The sequence below is a fragment of the Syngnathoides biaculeatus genome, chromosome 17, assembly GCF_019802595.1.
Source record: "Syngnathoides biaculeatus isolate LvHL_M chromosome 17, ASM1980259v1, whole genome shotgun sequence".
NCBI lineage: Eukaryota > Metazoa > Chordata > Actinopteri > Syngnathiformes > Syngnathidae > Syngnathoides > Syngnathoides biaculeatus.
Genome location: NC_084656.1, coordinates 13,625,144 through 13,643,681, shown reverse-complemented (window position 1 = coordinate 13,643,681; position 18,538 = coordinate 13,625,144). Strand labels below are relative to the sequence as shown.

The window sequence follows — 18,538 nt, the reverse complement described above, 5'->3', positions numbered from 1 at the left end:
CTAAATTGTCATTAGGTTACATATTGATTTCGGTAGATCTATGCATTCCTATTTACGGTAATAATAATATATGAAAAAGCTTCTTTTTTTTCATCCATTGGCTCGATCATACTCTTCTCCTTTGGCAGACTATGTATGTATCTAGTATGTGTCCGTAACAACAGATCATTCTACAAGAAATGTCACTTGTATTCCTGGTGAAGTTCTTCAGCAGGAAAGGTGACTTTGAAGGAAGCTACCGGACCGTATTTAAAAGCCCGGAAAGGACAGGGAATAAGTAGCAATGTGTGCAGACTGGCTTGAGCTTTAGTGATTTATTGAGCGTAGCAGAGGCAAAGTTGCATCCAGGGACGTGAAGCCGCTTCCATGGTCGACTGTTTGAGCCGTATCCCCATCTAATAACTACACTGCCGTTCTGCTCTCTGACAGTCGCTGATCAATGCAACTGGCTCGCTGTGCCTATGTCCTGCACATATGTGCACAAATCCCTTTATGCTGGAATTTACCACATGGGCGGTGAGGAAAATTCACCACGGTTAGGGGATGGTTAAATTTATGGTATTAATCAAAAAAGGGCTTGGCAGAGAGAAAGCTAAGGCTGCAAGACTTTGGATAGTGGGATTACTTCATTTTTGATGCAGAAATCTCTTGAAACAGGCCGTATATAACCTGGTCAATGTGATATAATACAGTCATATTTTAGACAAAACAAAAGGGGGTGTCAAAAAGTGAAAGCTGAAACAGGTTGAATTAAAGATAAGACAAATTGATAGGAAAAGGGTAATGGGTGACAGCTCATTTCAGATTTTGAGGGATTATGGGAAAAAAAGTCCACATTTAGTATGAATTTATTGTGTTTATTATTGTTCTGTCTTTAATGCAAGCATCGTAAAAACATTTCAGCGGGAGAAGGGCATAGTATGTTGGGAACTACTAAACTACTTTACTGGCTTTGGAATTTAGCACAAATGGGTACGTACATATACTATCAAACCTGTGCATTAAATATTTTGGTACAATAAACAATATATATTAATAGTGATGATGCTAAAATAGGGTAGGGTATTATTCTAATATGTACTAATTATTTTCCCCTTGAAAATGTTGCTTTATGCAAATTCTTTATGGGTTAAAATAGGTCATTGTTTTGTGTATAACATAGAATAGTTGACATTTAGACCTTAAATAAAAAAGTATTCATATGTTCTTACTAAATCATTTATCCTTTTTCTGCACCATTTATTTTCACTAGGATCATGCCCAGCTAATTTTGGGTGGGTTATTTTTGTCTACCCTGAAATCACAGGGGTTATATGAAGCAAGGGTGGCGGGGGTGGGGGGTGTTGAGGACAGCGTTCACACTTGCATTCACACCTTTATTTTTCAATTAACATGTATTTTCGGGGAATCCACCCAAGCACATGTAGATAATGCGCACTCTGTAAAAGGAGGGCCTCAGATGAGTCTTTAGACCAAAAAGAGGCAAACAACAGTTTACTTTGTCTGAGAAAAGCAAAGTAGCACACAGTGTAGAGACTTGAAAAATGCATGAAGCAATACGCTAGCCGCATAGCCAATAATGACGGTGAATAGCCAGGAGACACGCTGTTAGAGGAGATCTGATGAAATTATAAACATAGCACAATTGCACCTTGTTGCACCATTTAGGAGAAATGAAAACAGCAGCATTAGAGAGTGCTTGGCTCCGCAAAACAACACTGAGGTGATAGATGCGAGGGCATGGCCCCACAAACTACTATGTAATTAAATTTTGCCCTGCGGGACTCCATTAATAACTTATAATATAGTGTGCATTTCATTGGAGGGGGTCATCAAATGTGGGTGGGTTATTGGGCTCGGGAGGAAGCACCCTGAGCTGTGCTGTGCTCATAGCAGGAGTGATGAGAGTTGCATAAATCACATGAAGTTTTGATATTGTATTTTCACAATTAATATTTTAATGACGTGAAAGCACTTTTGTGACGGTAAACTAAGCGGCTTGGTTTAACAAGATGGATGCTACAGAATGACTGAAGAAAAACATTCAGCTCTTACAGAAAATTACAAAAGTGTAATACTGTAGTCAAAGATTTGAAATCACAACACTGCCAACGGAGACATTTTTAATAACTTACATAAGTGACTAGATTCTATTGATATCAACAGCGCTTTTTCAGTTTTAGTAGGGTGGTTGACATTATCATCTTAATCATTTTAATCGTCATGAATTGCACATGACATTGAAGTAATAGGTTCTAATTTGTAGCAAACAGCTCATCCGGGAACAAAGACAAACTAACCAAGAGCTAATAAAGTGCTTGAGAATGTTTGCTGTGCGGGGAGATCTTTAACATTCAAAATAAATTCCCCATGTTTAATGAGCTAATCACCGTCATTAAATTTTGATGTACTTGCACATCCGAGGTGTAGTTTTAATGTGGGTCAGCAAGAAGGTGAAATGTATGATTTGCAGCTCTATTTTTACTCTCTGTGTTTTAATGTTTGGCTGTGTGACTTCCAGCCATCATAGTTGACAAATAATCTGTAGGGATGTCCTGTTTTCTGTCATGTTGTTCTTCATTGCCTCTGAGAGTCCTTGAAATGTCCAGAATACCTGACGTGTATCCATCAGTCTCGAAAAAGGGTGTTTCTTCTGCTCCAATCCAGTTCTAGTTCCAAGTTAGATATGAGAAAATGAGAATTTTTTTCTTTTTTTAATCTGTCATGAGAGGTGGGCTGACATGTTTTGACAATGTTTTTTTTTTTTTTTTTCTGACTGATGGCTTCTGCCCTGAATGTGTTGCACGGGGGAGTGACAATTTGACAGAGATAAAACACCATTTGAAAAGTGTTTTTTTTTGTCTGTTTTTTTGTGTTTACTTTTTTTTTTTTAGTTTTTTCCAGGGGCTTTGAAAAAGTGTTTTTTTTAACCCTCAACCTCTGTTGGTGTTTCAGATCTTTTCCCACAGAGGACACAGCCTTAAATGAAGATGACGTGTACAGAAGTCTTGAGGAGTTGGCAGAGTAAGTTGTCATTATTACACGGACAAGACACACACAAATATGTTGTATATGTATATGCCACATAAAAAAAAATGAAAGTGACTCCTATTTACTATCTGGAGGAACCGCCCTGTCCATACAATACATATAGTAGCATAATCCAATGCAAAGCCCTTCTTCAAACTCCATCCATCCATCCATCCATCCATCCATCCATCCATCCATCCATCCAGAAGCTTGACAGTACACAAAGAAACATTGAAAAATTGTAACGGTGTAAGTTGTGTTTTTATGTTGTAGGTATGGACACCATTTAAAAAAAAAAAAACAACAACTAAATGGCAAGCAACACAAAATTTAAATTTTATGTTAATTAACGAAAACAGAATAATCTAACATAATCATAATGATAATAATAATAATCCATCCATCCATCCATTTTCCTAGCTGCTTATCCTCATGAGGGTCGCAGGGAGTGCTGGAGCCTATCCCAGCTGTCAACGGGCAGGAGGCAGGGTACACCCTGAACTGGTTCACAGCCAATCGCAGGGCACATGGAGACAAACAGCCGCACTCACAATCACACCTAGGGGGAATTTAGAGTGTCCGATTAATGTTGCATGTTTTTGGGATGTGGGAGGAAACCAGAGTGCCTGGAGAAAACCCACGCAGGCACGGAGAGAACACGCAAACTCCACACAGGTCCACACAGATGATTGAACCCGGGACACCAGAACTGTTAAGGCCAACGCTTTCCAGCTGATCTCACCGTGCCGCCTCTTGAAACTACAGTATGAAGTTAAATTGTGCAAAAAGGAGCTATTATTTTCTTAGGTGCACGCAAGTGCTCACGCTGAGGGTGCATTGAAACAATTTTGCAATACAATGTAAAGACGGTTTTGGGAAATGGTTCAGCAAAAGTTCTGGGGGTTGAAATAAACACTGAGGAACTTACTATATTGAAGGGTGTGCTATATAATTCTGTACTTTTTGTCAAACGTCAGCCCTTATTGCCACTTCCATTTTCCACAATGTCTAATGAAATAAGCAAAGAGCTCGCTGTTACTCTGCCCGTTGCCATAGTGACACCAGCAATACTCTCTGGCTCCTAGCCTGCTCTTTCGAATGTGGATGTGTGGGTTTTCCGGGTGTGAAAGTGAGTCGTATGGCCCGCTCCGATTTGGCGGTGTTTCCCGCGGTGACAACTCAGATTAATGGAGAATAATTAGTTACCCGCAGTGAGATATGTGCCATTCATCACATGGAGATACAGGAAGGCGCGAGGGAGTAGGAAATGGAAGCATGCAAGGGGTAGATATACATCCACTGAATGTGTGCTTGTGTCATTCTGTAGGGAGCACAAGTGTGTGCTATCTGTGCAGAAGAGAAAAAGCAGCAAAGCAGGCTAATACAGGATTAGAGTGCAGTTAACCTGACTTAAATCTGCATAGGGTGGTAAGCGGTATGAGTAATAGCGCAAATCATAGAAGTGAAGAAATAAAAATCTCGAAAGCTGACATTTGTGGAAGATGTGAGAGGGCCAGTTTATGAATCCTTCCTTATTTTGTAATGACGAGTTTGGGTTGCAAATTTAGGATGCAGAAGCATTTTCTTATACAATAAGAAATGTGGACATAATTTTTTGCTATATGGCAGAACTTCTAATTTCAAACACAATTTTATGACACTCAGATTCAGAATTAAGATTTCAGGCAGTGTACTCCCTTGTGTGATGCTCATACTTGGCAACGGTCCATTTTATGGGGTATGTCACAAAAAAAAATCCTTAAAAGAAAAATAAAAACCTGCAGCATAAGCATTTGATCTTCACAGAGGCTTGAACTCAACACGTAAAGACAGTCCTTCGAGGGCCTTAAAAGTTAATAATTTAAAAATTCTTTTTTTTTTTTTTTTTGTTTAACTAGCTTTCTATAGTTCCTAATGCCCTGCGGGAAGTAATGTGTGTTTTATGATAAATAAATGTGTGACCAGAAGTTACAAACAGAAGGTGTGGCTCTTATTGACTTAATTATACTGCTTTGCTACAGCGCTTCTCTTGACCTTTTACAAAGACCATGCATGCGTTTTGTTTCATCAATGAACGCACGCATAACTGATTCATCAGCAGATCCTGCCTGCACTGAGCAGTTAGTTAGTGGCACAAGAGCCATGCCTTTTGTAACCCTGCATTCAAAAACTTATTCATTAGTCTGACATATTGATGCATGGTTTGAAATAAGTGCACGGCTAAACTGTAAAAATGAGATGGAGGATAATAATGAAACTCTTCCCGAGTAATAATCATCTATTTTACCGACATAATACTCCACAAGAGTCTCTTTAAAGGAGGAAAACGGGCAAAATCCTGACATATGGCGTCATTAAAAAACAACAGTTTGCACAGAATATTGTCATAGCAACTTGGTGGGATCATTCACTTCAATGTTAAGATGAAAAATGATTACCCATCTGAAAGAATTTGCTGTAATTAAACTAAGCAAGTAAACCCAACCTCAATGTGGGCCTTTGCGATGAAAATTACACTGAGTAACTATCCAATTTGGCAACACGGTGGAGCATCTGTAGAGCGTTGGCCTCATAGTTCTGAGGACCAGGGTTCAAATCCCGGCCCCGCCTGTGTGCAGTTTTTCGGTTCTCCCCGTGCCTGCGTGGGTTTTCTGCGGGCACTCTGGTTTCCTCCCATATCCCAAAAACATGCATTCATTGGAGATTCGAAATTGCCCCTGGATGTGATTATGAGTACGACTGTTGTTTGTTTCTATGTCCCCTGCGATTGCCTGGCAACCAGTTCAGGGTGTTCCCCACCTCCTGCCTGATGAGAGCTGGGATTGACCCGAGCACTCCTGTAACTCTCATGAGAATAAGCAGCTCAGAAAATTTATGGATGAACTATTTAATTTCAACCAAACCTGATTGTGGACCTTCAGGTTCACTTAAGGTCTCTTGAAGTTTTATTCTAAACTCCATCAATTAATATAGAGATGAATGTTTTCATTAGAGTTGCTTCACGTGGGCATCACAACCTGAAGTTACAGTGTCAGTGCCAATTGTGTCACTGAAGATTGGACCATCAGGTTGTCAGAAAAACCTCACCTGTAGAGTAAATACCAGCTTTTAGAGTCGATAGTACTTTTACACTTAGGAAAGCAATGTTTGTACCGGACTCTCAGAGTCAATTGGAACACAACCTGTATCTAATTGAGGTCTCCTGGGTTAATGTGGGAAAGACTGTGCTTCTTTCCTTCACGTTTTTGATGTCAAGTCTTCATGTGGCTTAACTCACAGTCACTTTGGAATGACTCCATCATGGAATTGACAAAGCATGAAATGGGTCTGTATTGGGCACAGGAGCCAGGGGAGTATTTCTTCTGTAAAAAGGCACACATGGATTTCCATTCTGAAGCTAACGGTGTCACAAGCTTCTTTGTGTCGCTCCGTCTGCAGTTTATTTTGCTCCATTAATCCCTTTGGCAGATTGACATGGAAAGTCAATAGCTTGAAAATAAATGGAGCCTACCTCATGTATTAGTAACTGCAAGCTATTTAGTAACAAACTTAATTTTAATTTGACATCATACCTGTAAGGCTGAAGTCACAATCCATTATTTTGTGAACAGAAATAAAACAACAACCCACAGCGTATTTAATTTTTTACATGAACTTTTGCAAAGTTCATGAAGCTGTTTTTCCCCCTCAAAGTCATATCTGGTATATTTGCTTGATGTTCCTTTTAGTTACATCCCCTCCAACGCTGCTAAGAAACAGCACCTAAGTCGAGGGATGATGCATGAGCTCCTCCCCAATATTGAAACTGGAGCCCTGGCCACATTGCAAACCAAACCAAACATAATATGCCTTTTATTGAAAACCAGCACATTCTAACCTAGGGGCGCTTTTGCTCAGTAACAGCTCAGTGATATGGTGAGTCATTCTCCCATCCCCACCTCGCTAAAATCTAACTATGTCATTGAGGCCTTTGAGCTACTTGGCTGATTGCGTGCTAACAGCCAGGACACCCTGTGGCTTGTCACTGTGGTAATCAGACAGAAAATGTAACCTAATTCAGGAGTGTTCAGGTTTTCATTCCTCTCCTGATGCACTGGTATGCATACACATGCTTTCTGGAACTACAGTATCTGTACATGCTGAATACGCATACATACTGTATGTGCACAGAAAGTGTTTAAAATAATAGCAGTGTGTTAAAGTTGCTCAATCTTCCTTGGCTACAATTGCAGTTCACAAATGACACAAGTTGCTAGACTATGCAACATGGATGTGTATCAGTGCTCAGAACCCATTTGTACTACTTAATATTTATTCAGTTGTCCAGGGGAAAGGAACATGTTCAAGATACATAGATATGCTTGAGTCTGTAAAGAAATATGCCGAAACACCCTAAAATATATATATTTTTTATTTTTCTCTCAAGAAATAAAAATGTTGATTCGTCCTCCATTTTGGGGAAAAAAACTAAGAATCCTCTGCATTTATTGGTATGGAAATCATAGCTACTATAAGACATTTCAGCTTCACTCACTTTTTTAAACACATTGCAATTACAGGTACCATCAATTTCTACATGCACGCGAATGAACATTTTCTCCAAGTCAAAACATTTATACCGTTGACATTTGTTATGCAGTGGCATGACAAGGATTAGCCCAGTTCCCGATTTTAATTGTAGTATCTTAAACATACAAACTAAATAAATACCAAATGCCATTTCAAAATGATATGAGTTTCTTTCAGGGATATTAAAATCCAAACCCATCCAACACAACATGAAAATCTAACTGCTCCCAAACCTACTAGCTGGTCGTGCAGCTTTTCTCTTCCAAAATGTCCTTGTCAGTTCCGCAGCTCCTCTGACTCTCCACGGAGATGCCACTCGTCTTTTACATCTGTACTTGAAATGGACCTTTCTTTTATTATCATTTTCTGTGAGACATAATTTTGATATTCAATGCACCTGTTTCCTGAAATGCCCATCCATGTCAAGCAAGAGTCTCTGTGGAGGCTGGTGTACTTGCTAGAGTTCACAAAGAAGACACAGTCGGGACCTCGTAGGCGGCTTGTCGTCCACCCACGCTGCCTTCTCATTATTCAACAGCAGTTCCTTTCCTTAATGAAGCAAGTGGAAACGTAATATTTTTCGTGAACTAAGCCACCTCAATTAAAACTTCAAACAGGCCCTGCATGAGCGTGAAGACAAAGATGAATATTTGATTGAAAGGCAGTTTTATCTCCTCTGTTTTTCACCCTTGTCACACACACAGTGAACTCGGGATTATTGCAACACGCAACAGCAAAGGGAAAGAGCAACTGTATGTTCATCTTTTCATTTTATTAGCAATGACAGAAGACAAGTGCATGAAATGAGGCTCACTCATAAGAAGGCATGTCAAATTTATTGTCTGCTTCAAAAAAAAAAAGCATGTACCATATTTCAGAAAACCTTTAGTCTTCACAGTGCAGGAAAAGTGTTTGATGAAAAGTTTTAATACTCAGAGCTTTATTTACCAATTGTTAATCAATGATGTCTTCCCATGTTTATTTAGTGCATGTGGTCATTTGTTATTTTTGGTGATTCTCAGTTTGGATTCAATATCAAAGGTTCTTTCTATGGGTACTTTTGCTCAATAAGTGAACACAAACTGTGCTACGCCGCCGGGTGGACTCATAATGGTCGAAAAGCAAGAAAACATTCGCACAATTCAGTAAAGACGTGAACATCAAAATTAAAGCAGGTGATCTTTAGCTTGAGAATTGTCCACCTTCAAAGAAAAGCAATTTTTCCTGATCAAGTTGTTTACCTAACTTACCTTTCTTCTCCAGTGAGCACGACCTGGGTGAGGATGACATCTACGACTGTGTGCCGTGTGAGGACGATGGCGATGACATCTACGAAGATATCATTAAAGTGGAAGTACGACAACCCATGGTAAGTCGTTTGGAGAGTAAAAATCTAATCAAATCTCGTTTCTGTGGTCAGCGGCTGGCATCCTATTTAGTTCTTAGATAAGCAACACATTGGACACCTTCACTTGGGAATTCTGATTATTACAATGTGTGCATTTGTAAAATTTTGTATGATGGGTACAAAAAGAAGGGAGAATTTTCCAGTTTTTTTTTCCACATTCAGCCATACCTGCACTAATAAAAGCAATTACATAATTTGCCATTGGGTGAAGAACCTTTTGTGTAAGCCTACTGAAAAGGAAAGACCACAGAGAAAAATATCCATGGTGGAGCTGACCTGTACTAAGTGGTTCTACAGTACCTCCTGATGTGCTTTGTGATTATTCTTTTTCTATTGTGATTTTTTTTTTTTTTTTTATTTGACTGCTTTGCCCTCCTCATGCTGCAGATCCGATACATGCAGGTGAGTGCTGCTGCCCTCCCGATCAATTCTGGCATCAAAGTGAACCCGACAACCCCCCCCCCCACCCCCCCACAGACTCCATCACCACTGTGTTTACAAAAACAAAACAAAGGGGATTAGTCGTCCCACAAGGACGACTTGCCAATTAGCTTGTTAATTAGATGTACAGGGCAGCTGGTCCCAAATTTCACTTCATGCCCATGGGAGCAAACATGACATCAGGAGATGACTACACTGCGATGAGCCATCACCCACCATACAAGTCACAATGAAACTAGTAGATAAACATTATACTATTACCTTCAAATAATTGATCTGCTTTTGATTTATACCATAATAATGGGCTTTGAAAAGATACTTTTAGATATCTCCATTCCACATTGTGTGTGTGCATTTGCATGCGTGTGGGTGCCTGTGTACATGTTTATTGGGGAGATTGGTGTGTGTGCTTGGGTAAGCATTTGCATGACGACGTATAAGTAAATATCCATCCTATAGATGAATTTCATATTCTTTATGGATTATATCTCAATGTGTTTTAAAAACATGTATTGTATCTATTATAAATCCATGAAATTGTTGAAGTTGTGTTCGGGGGACACTTGCAGTTATTATTTTGACTAATAATTATTACCGCAGCAGCTCCTGTCATGTAGCCTGCTTAACACAGTTGGAGAGAGCTATCAGTCATCCTGTTGTAACAGTAAAATTATTCAGGTTTTTTTTTTTTTTCATTTCCCGGTGCATGTTATAGAAAATGGGCATGACAGAAGATGACAAAAGAAATTGCTGCTTAGTGGAGATCCAGGAGACTGAAGCAAAGTATTATAAGACTCTAGAGGACATTGAGAAGGTGGGTGACGACATGTTTATGTACACAGATATTTGTTTTATTTATTTTTTTGTATTCCGATTTGTACTAGGCGGCATGGTGGATCAGCTGGTAAACCATTGGCCTCACAGTTCTGAGGAACCAGGTCCGATCCCAGCCCCACCTGTGTGGAGTTTGCATGTTCTCCCCCTGCCTGCGTGGGTTTTCTCCCGGCACTTCGGTTTCCTACCACATCCCAAAAACATGCAACATTAATTGGACACTCTAAATTGCCCCTAGGTGTGATTGTAAATGCAGCTGTTTGTCTCGATGTGCCTTGCGATTGTCTGGCAACCAGTTCAGGGTGTACCCCGCCTTCTGCCCGTTGACAGCTGGGATAGGCTCCAGCACTCCCCGCGACCCTTTTGAGTAAAGCGGCTAAGAAAATGGATGGATGGATTTGTACTATCCTGGAACCACAATATGGTGTAAGTTTCCATTTGTGCTTCGCAGTATGGAAGCGTCAAATGTCACAGGAAGAGATCAATAGTGGTTATTACTGGATTGGCCACCATGTGAGAAACTGATCCCTCGGGCTTTGACATATTTTACACACACAAACACTCACAGCCAGAATATTCGGTTCACCAGAGAACTCAAATATGATAGTTATGGTCAGTTTTTATTGAAACTATCATATGTATTGGCAGATGCAACGAGTGTTGTGGCCAGTGTGTTCACCACATACATCCAGGCGTTGACTTTCCTCGCAATGTTTTTCTATATATGACCACTATGGTGGACTAAAATACGCAGAAACTAGAGAAGTGATGGTACTTGGTTTGGTACATTCTGCATGTAACAATACAATCTTATGGACTTTTTTTTTTTAAACTAGAACCCACTCATCTGTTGGTCCAAAAATACCAGATTACACAATCATGTTAATTTTGCTAACAAGAGCACAACGTCCTCCTTTTGTTTTTTTTTCCTTCCAGAAAATTAGTTCATCACATTGCTAGTATAAAGTAGGGGGGAGCCAGAGTCAACCACATAATTTAGTTTTAACATGCTCCGCCTGTATGGCAGTCGGACGTACATCATGTTGTGCCCTGTCGCACACGTCAGCAACGTTTGAACAACTACGACCATATGACTGTAACAGAGGAATTAACCCTGCCTATTGCGTGAGGTGCAGGCATGTCCAATTGACCCACCCTTAATTGGGTGTCACGGGTATGCAAATAATCAAGAGATAAGAGCCAGTTTGACATTCCCAAAAATTGTTCAATTATCAGTTAACTTGAAATACATTACATCATCCAGTACACTACAAAATCCAATTTTTGCTGACAAAAATAAAGCAAAATTGCACCCTTTATGGACAAAACCTTTACCGAAAATGCACTAAACCATGACCCAAAAACTGAGTTATGGGTCATACTCTTGGTTCCCTGTACAGTTCCACACCTAATAAACACACCTATTTAGATGTCCCTTCCCTCACTTATTAACCAAGCATTTTGGAAACAGCGCTAACATTGCTAACACATCACTTTTCATGTTGACAGGTTTCATTTGCAAGGTGATGGACGGAAACAAATCATAAGCCCTACTAATTTCATTAAACAAAATGTGTATCCTGAGTTTCCTGCATCACACCAGCACAAGACTAAATGAGAATAAACAACCTTCTTATGATCATAGGACTCGTTAAGCTTAATTGAGTTGGGGTTAATAAAGCCTTCAGCACTTTGTTGTTAATCTATTTGTTAGTATTATGATGATGGAATGTGACAGCCCTAAAACTGTAGGAGGGGCAGGTTTACTTTTGGACGCATAAGTGCAATAAAAACTGTATTTGTTTGTAAATGAATGTACAGTGTATGATATTATCAACTCCTTTTCCCACTAAAGAACTACATGATCCCATTGAGGCAAATTGTGAGTCCACAGGACATGGAGGCCATCTTCGTCAACCTTGAGGTCAGTGGCTGGATCTACTGATCTACTTAACGTGTTGTCGTGTGTAATTGACAAAGGCTTTAGTATTCATTTAAGAAATGGTGCTTTTAACATCCAACATTAATTACGCTGTTGCTATCATAGTTCCATTTTCTGCAATATACAGTCTCACGTGTTCAACAAACTGAGAGCTTATACTTTTATTCTATTAATGCAAGGAAGAGCTACCACTTTAAAGCACACTTCAGAACCAGCACGTTTGCTGCAATTATTTATATTTTTTTTATGTTTTGATTAAAAATAATAAATGACCCATTATCTCCCATCACTGGTGAGGTACATCAATAACAGGCTCCCAGGCTACTCATGTACTCCTTAGGGTCATCTTGGTTTAGCCCCTGGGCCCCACGTTTGAGGTTCTTAAAAAAAACTTTGAAAGCAGCGTGTGTATCCCTCCCAATAAGGTGATGTGTAACTTTGAAACGGGCCTCTACTTTCAGGATGTGATCAAAGTACATTTTGCTCTCCTTCGAGCCATTGACCTCAACATGGTCACCGGAGGAAACGGTTTGGGAAAGATCTTCCTTGACTTCAAAGAACGGTTGGTAAAATGTTTGATTTTTACCTGTGATAATGCTGCGGTTATTAAAGAAATCCCAGAAGAGTTCAAATAAAATAAACTGAATTATGCCCATTAGATGAATTTGATTTGGTTGCCTGAACATGAGATATTCAGCCAATTAGGAAATCAGTGGGTTGGTTCTTAAATAATCAATCATTTTGTATGCCACTTAGCCTGTATTAGGTAATAGTAGGAACATGCCCCCCTTGACTAATGGTCAAACGCGGGTACACACTGTGACTCATCGGCAGCCTATGACTAACTGACATATAGAGACAGACACATTTATACTTGCAGTATGCTCACAAAATGGGATGCTTCAATTAACTTAATCCTGCGGTTACCAACCACATGCTTCTTGCTCTGAGGCAACATTTCTTGTGTAAAAAGTCATGTTACAAAACTAATATCTTCAAGAAGTTAGTCACTCATCACATTCGTAAATGCAGTGGACCCCCACTATTTGCTGGCCATAGGGACCAGGCCTACTCTTGAATTGCGAAATCGTGAAATAATTGACACATTATGATTGTCATGATTTCATTTCAATTTGTTGTACGGTACATTACGTAATAATATGAAACTACCATATATGTAATGTTTATGGGCTCACAGTCCAAACACCGTCTGAGGAAAACCATAACTACAGTGTGGCTTGACACCCTTGTAAGTGCATAATTACAAAAGAAAATTCTCTTCCCCACCATATGACATGGATTCTTTGCAGCGGTCAATCTGCATTTCTGAACTTTGGCGCATATTCAGGGGTTTCTTTTTCTTATGGAGTTTGTCCCTGCACTCCCTCTGCGTTCATTTGATTTCATTTGTCTTGGGAAATTGGTTATAATAGGGGACACCAGTGTGATGGAGACATGCTTGGCAGTTGGGTGATGGCACAGCTTTGATGCCATGGCCCACTTCTTCTCTCCGGTCCAATTTAGTCTCACGTCAGGGCGTTTTGGATGGAGTCCGGAGATCCTGATCTTTTACACATTGAATGACATTGTAATCCCTTTATTTTCTTTATCCTTCCGGACGGTAATTTCATTTCCACTCAGTTTCTACAGGTGTTTAGCAACTGCACCGCCACTCTCACTTGCCTGGCTTACAGCTCATGCCTTGTTTTATCCTCTCCATTCATGTCCTGTTCACTTTGGACCTCCTTATGCTCCTCCCTCCGTCTTCTGGTGCATAGCAAAATGCGTCTGGAATAATCAGGCAGAGAGACCCACATTTTTGCATCATTAAGCTGTCGAACAGGACAAGTTAAAAAAAAAAAAAAAAAAAAAAAAAGAATTTAGGTGAGTTTTCGGTCAGCCCACCCGTTTTTCCAAACTAAACATGCATTTCCAAGCCTGCCTGATTTATCTTGGCACTTCTGTTAAAAAAATGTCCTCATCCCATCGACAGCACATTTTTAATGCAGCCATTTATTGTATTCTCTCCTATCCTACTTTTAAACAAATGGACTAACCTCATTTTTGATCCATAGTTTATATTTATCTTCTATTCATAAACAAATTGGCCAATGACGTTAATATTTAAATTCAGTGACATTCTCCAAAATGTGCTGCAGAGTTATTTTGAGAAAAGAGTTCATTAGATTTGCAGATTTTCTGAATTACAAGCTTTGACTTGGTGCAAATGATTGACACGTGAACCTGCCTCATTATGGGGCCGCCACTGTCTTGTCTCTCTGCGGCCATGAACAACACTGACCAGGGGATATGAACTCGCTCATCAGACATCCCGGTGATGTTCCTCAGGACCTAGCTGGGCATAATTAATTTGGTTATCTATGCTTGTAAGTCCCAATGACCTTTACAACAATGTGCTCAAATCATTTTTTCTCTCATGTTGGCACGAAAGATGAAAAGCCCTTTTTTTTTTCCTTAGTTGTCATTGAGCTGAATGCCATGCTGAAAATGTCACAGGTTTATCACGACTGCAGCTCAATTCAAAGCAGCAAGAGTGGACCTCAATGGAAGCGTTCACAAAGAGGCAGATTTAGAAAGTAAATGGGCATCCAAGCACCCTCTTGGTGATGTCTTCATCTGCGACATTTCCTGATTCAATTCTGAAGTAAGCTGGCTACTTGATTTCATTCCACGGCCTAATCGTGAACACTCAATGAGGCTCCTCACAAGAGCGTTTGTAACGATACTTTCTGCGTTTCCTCTGCGTTGGATAAGTTCAATGGAGGTAAGAGAGTCCCGCTGCCATGTGTCAGAGAGTATTAGCTCTTACTACAGCTTGTCACTTCTGGTTTGCTCGGAAATATCCTCAGTGTTTGCGTCTTGACTTTGAGTCAGGGTACAATTGTTAAGGCTTTGCCCTGAGCACGTTTAATCATAACTGCATTCCAAGAACATTTCCATTATGAAAGAGACTAGAGCAAAATAATAAATGCCCACTGCCTTCAGTACATGAAAAAGACCCACTGAAAATATCTTCTGCTTTTCAACCCTTTACAGGGCAGTCTTCAGAGTACGTGTCATTTTTTTTTTAACTTAGCTTACTTTAAAATGGTATTATTTTGTTTAAAGTATTGATACACCAATAACATTGTTTTATTTGCTTATTGACTAGGCGAAGAAGGCTAAAATAATGCAAAGATTTTTAAATAATGTTAGTATATTGCTTCCTAGAGAGTAGAAGAGGCAAGCGTGAATGACCGGGAATTGGCTTTGATTAGTCAGGGAGAAGTTAGAAAGGCACTGAACAGAATGAAAAATGGAAAGACAGTTTGTCCCGATGATATACTAGTCGAGGTATGGAAGCAATTTGGTGAGGTGACTGTGGAGTTTTTGACCAACATATTCAATAGAATACTGGCGGGAGAGAAGATGCCAGAAGAATCGAGGAAAAGTGTGCTTGTCCCCATTTTAAAGTGTAAACTAGAGAAGATGAAAGATGATGAGCCACACAATGAAATTATGGGAAAGAGTAGTGGAGGCTAGACTCAGGACAGAAGTAAGTATCTGTGAGCAACAGTATGGTTTCATGCCTAGAAAGAGTACCACAGATGCACTATTTGCCTTGAGGCTACTCGTGGAAAAGTACAGAGAAGGTCAGAAGGAGCAACATTGTATCTTTGTAGACCTAGAGAAAGTCTATAACAGAGTACCAAGAGAGGAACTGTGGGACTGCATGCGCAAGTCTGGTGTAGAGAAATATGTTAGAATAGTACAGGACATATATGAGTGTAGCAGAACAGCAGTGAGATGTGCTGTTGGTGTGTCAGAAGAATTTAAGGTGGAGGTGGGACTGCATCAGGGTTCCGCGCTGAGCCCCTTCCTGTTTGCGGTAGTAAGGGATAGGCTGACAGACGAGGTTAGACTGGATTCCCCTTGGATCATGATGTTCGCAGATGATATTGTGATATGCAGGTAAAGCAGGGAACAGGCGGAGGAACAGTTAGAAAGATGGAGGTATGCACTGTAAAGGAGAGGAATGAAGATTAGCCGAAGTAAAACAGACTATATGTCCGTGAATGAGAGGGGCGGAGGAGGAAGGAAGTGTGAAGCTCCAGTGAGAAGAGATGGCGAAGGTGGACGACTTCAAATACTTAGGGTCAACAATACAGAGCAATGGAGAGTGTGGTGAGGAAGTGAAGAAACTGGTCCAAGCGGGGTGGAACAGTTGGCGGAAGGTGTCTGGTGTTCTATATGACAGAAGAGAATTTGCCAGGATGAAGGGCAAAGTTTATAAAACAGTGGTGAGGCCGGCCATGATGTATGGATTAGAGACGGTGGCGCTGAAGAAACAGCAGGAAGCAGAACTGGAGGTGGCAGAAATGAAGATGTTGAGGTTCTTGCTTGGTGTGAACAGGTTGGATAGGATTAGAAATGAGCTCTTTAGAGGGACAGCCAAAGTTGGACGTTTTGGAGACAAGGTTCGAGAGAGCAGACTTTGATGGTTTGGACATGTTCAGAGGCGAGAGAGTGAGTATATTGGTAGAAAAGTGCTGAAGATGGAGCTGCCAGGCAAAAGAGCGAGAGGAAGACCAAAGAAAAGGTTGATGGATGTTGTGAGGGAGGACATGAGGACAGTGGGTGTTAGAGAAGAGGATGCACGAGATAGGCTTAGATGGAAAAAGATGATACGCTGTGGTGTCCCCTCACGGGACAAGCCAAAAGAAAAAGAAGAAAATATTGCTTCCTGTAATGTTTCATCATTTTTTGCTATTTTTCATAAATAAATGTAGCATTTTAAAAGTAATAAAAGTATTCTATTCATTCCATCCCTGTCCACTGGACACAAACAATGAACATCTGGCCAACCTACAAGAGTTTCCCTTGTGAATTTTTTTTTGTCACTTTCAGAGACTGCAAACATAGAAAAGGACTTGATGAGTGGTTACCTCCTACTGTGTGTGTCTGGTGTGCCCAGACTTGGTGTCAAGTGGAGCGTATGTGATGGACTAATTATGGATGCCCAGGCCAAGAAACAGGCGGCTACATACTGCAATGTGCTTATTAGCCCTTTGGCATACATGAGTGGAAGTAGCAAGCATGTGACTCCAATCAAACACCGTTATTATATTGAAAATATAGAATTTGTTCCGACTCAATGTAGCTTGAATGATTCTATTTTGTTGTAATAGTAGTTTATGCCAGTATACTTGCCTTTCACTATTTTTTTTTCAAATTATTCCTAATTATAAAATGTTTCAACATACAGAACAAAGTTACCAGTGTTATTCCTACTGGACTTAGCTTGGCGTGGCAATATTGGCCATTGTTCGCCATCTCCTCCGTTGTTGTTCATGTTTCTTAGTCTGACTGATGAGGCAGAAAGTCTTCTGAGGTACTTACGTAGTAATGCCATTTTGTTTGCTGTCAAAGACTGCAAATATATATATTTTTTAATATTACGCAGATTCAAACACAATTAACAAACAAAATGCAGAACCGGGGCTCGTGACAGAGGTGAAGACTAAAGATTTGCCAAAAGAGAGCTTTAGAGTGCCTTGGAATTGCAGCATTATGGTGCAGCATCTTTTGTTCCCCGCAGGCAGTGGAGAACGGAATGGTTGTTAACACACACTGATAACACAATGTTACACTAGAAACACCTTGCTTGTGCGCTCGCTTTCTTTCTCTCTCTCTCTCTCTCTCTCTCTCTCTCGTTCTCTCTCTCTCTCCCCCCCGCCCACCATGCATGTACTAATTGATATCCTCCTTGAAATTCAAACTTGATGAGCATACAAATCACTTTTTTAATCATTCTAATTCAGTAAGCTCTTAATGTTTTTCCAATTGTTGCATTTAATTAACAAAGTTGCGAGAATGTACAAACCCCCCCCCCCCAAAAAAAAAACAATTTAGTGAGTTTCGTAGTACCAGTAATTGTAACAGTCCCTTAAGTTATTCATGAGGACTTCCCCCGACCACTTAGAATACTTTTCAACACTGTTGCTGCGGAGAAGGAGCTGAGGGCAGCTGTCTCCTCAAGTGCAGAGCAAGTCTTAATCAGACGCTTGATAGAGACTTACCGCAGGGGAGCCTTGCTCAAGCTGCAGAGATGCTCCATTGATCATCACTGGTGAATCTATAGAGTCAAACATGATCAGCTCATAAAATTATGTGACAGAAGTGTCGCATGACACCTCGAGTTTGGGGGACTGGCAAAACTTCACACAGCCTGGAGTAGAATTATTCACTCTGCATCTTTATGGCGGGAAGTAGAAAACACAGTACATGTTTTAATGTCATTCACATTGTAAAAG

The 18,538-nt window shown here is 40.2% G+C and overlaps 1 protein-coding gene across 7 annotated transcripts in view; it reads left to right on the top strand.

Annotated features, from left to right (window-relative positions):
* The window catches only part of vav2 (vav 2 guanine nucleotide exchange factor), a 153,316-nt gene that overhangs the window by 113,890 nt on the left and 20,888 nt on the right, over positions 1 to 18,538 (top strand). For all 7 annotated transcript variants that reach the window (XM_061801114.1, XM_061801115.1, XM_061801112.1 and 4 more), the window contains 5 exons: positions 2,956 to 3,024; positions 8,863 to 8,968; positions 10,164 to 10,262; positions 12,138 to 12,206; positions 12,686 to 12,786. In XM_061801114.1, the coding sequence (XP_061657098.1) occupies positions 2,956 to 3,024; positions 8,863 to 8,968; positions 10,164 to 10,262; positions 12,138 to 12,206; positions 12,686 to 12,786 (444 nt within the window). The remainder of the gene's footprint in view (positions 1 to 2,955; positions 3,025 to 8,862; positions 8,969 to 10,163; positions 10,263 to 12,137; positions 12,207 to 12,685; positions 12,787 to 18,538) is intronic.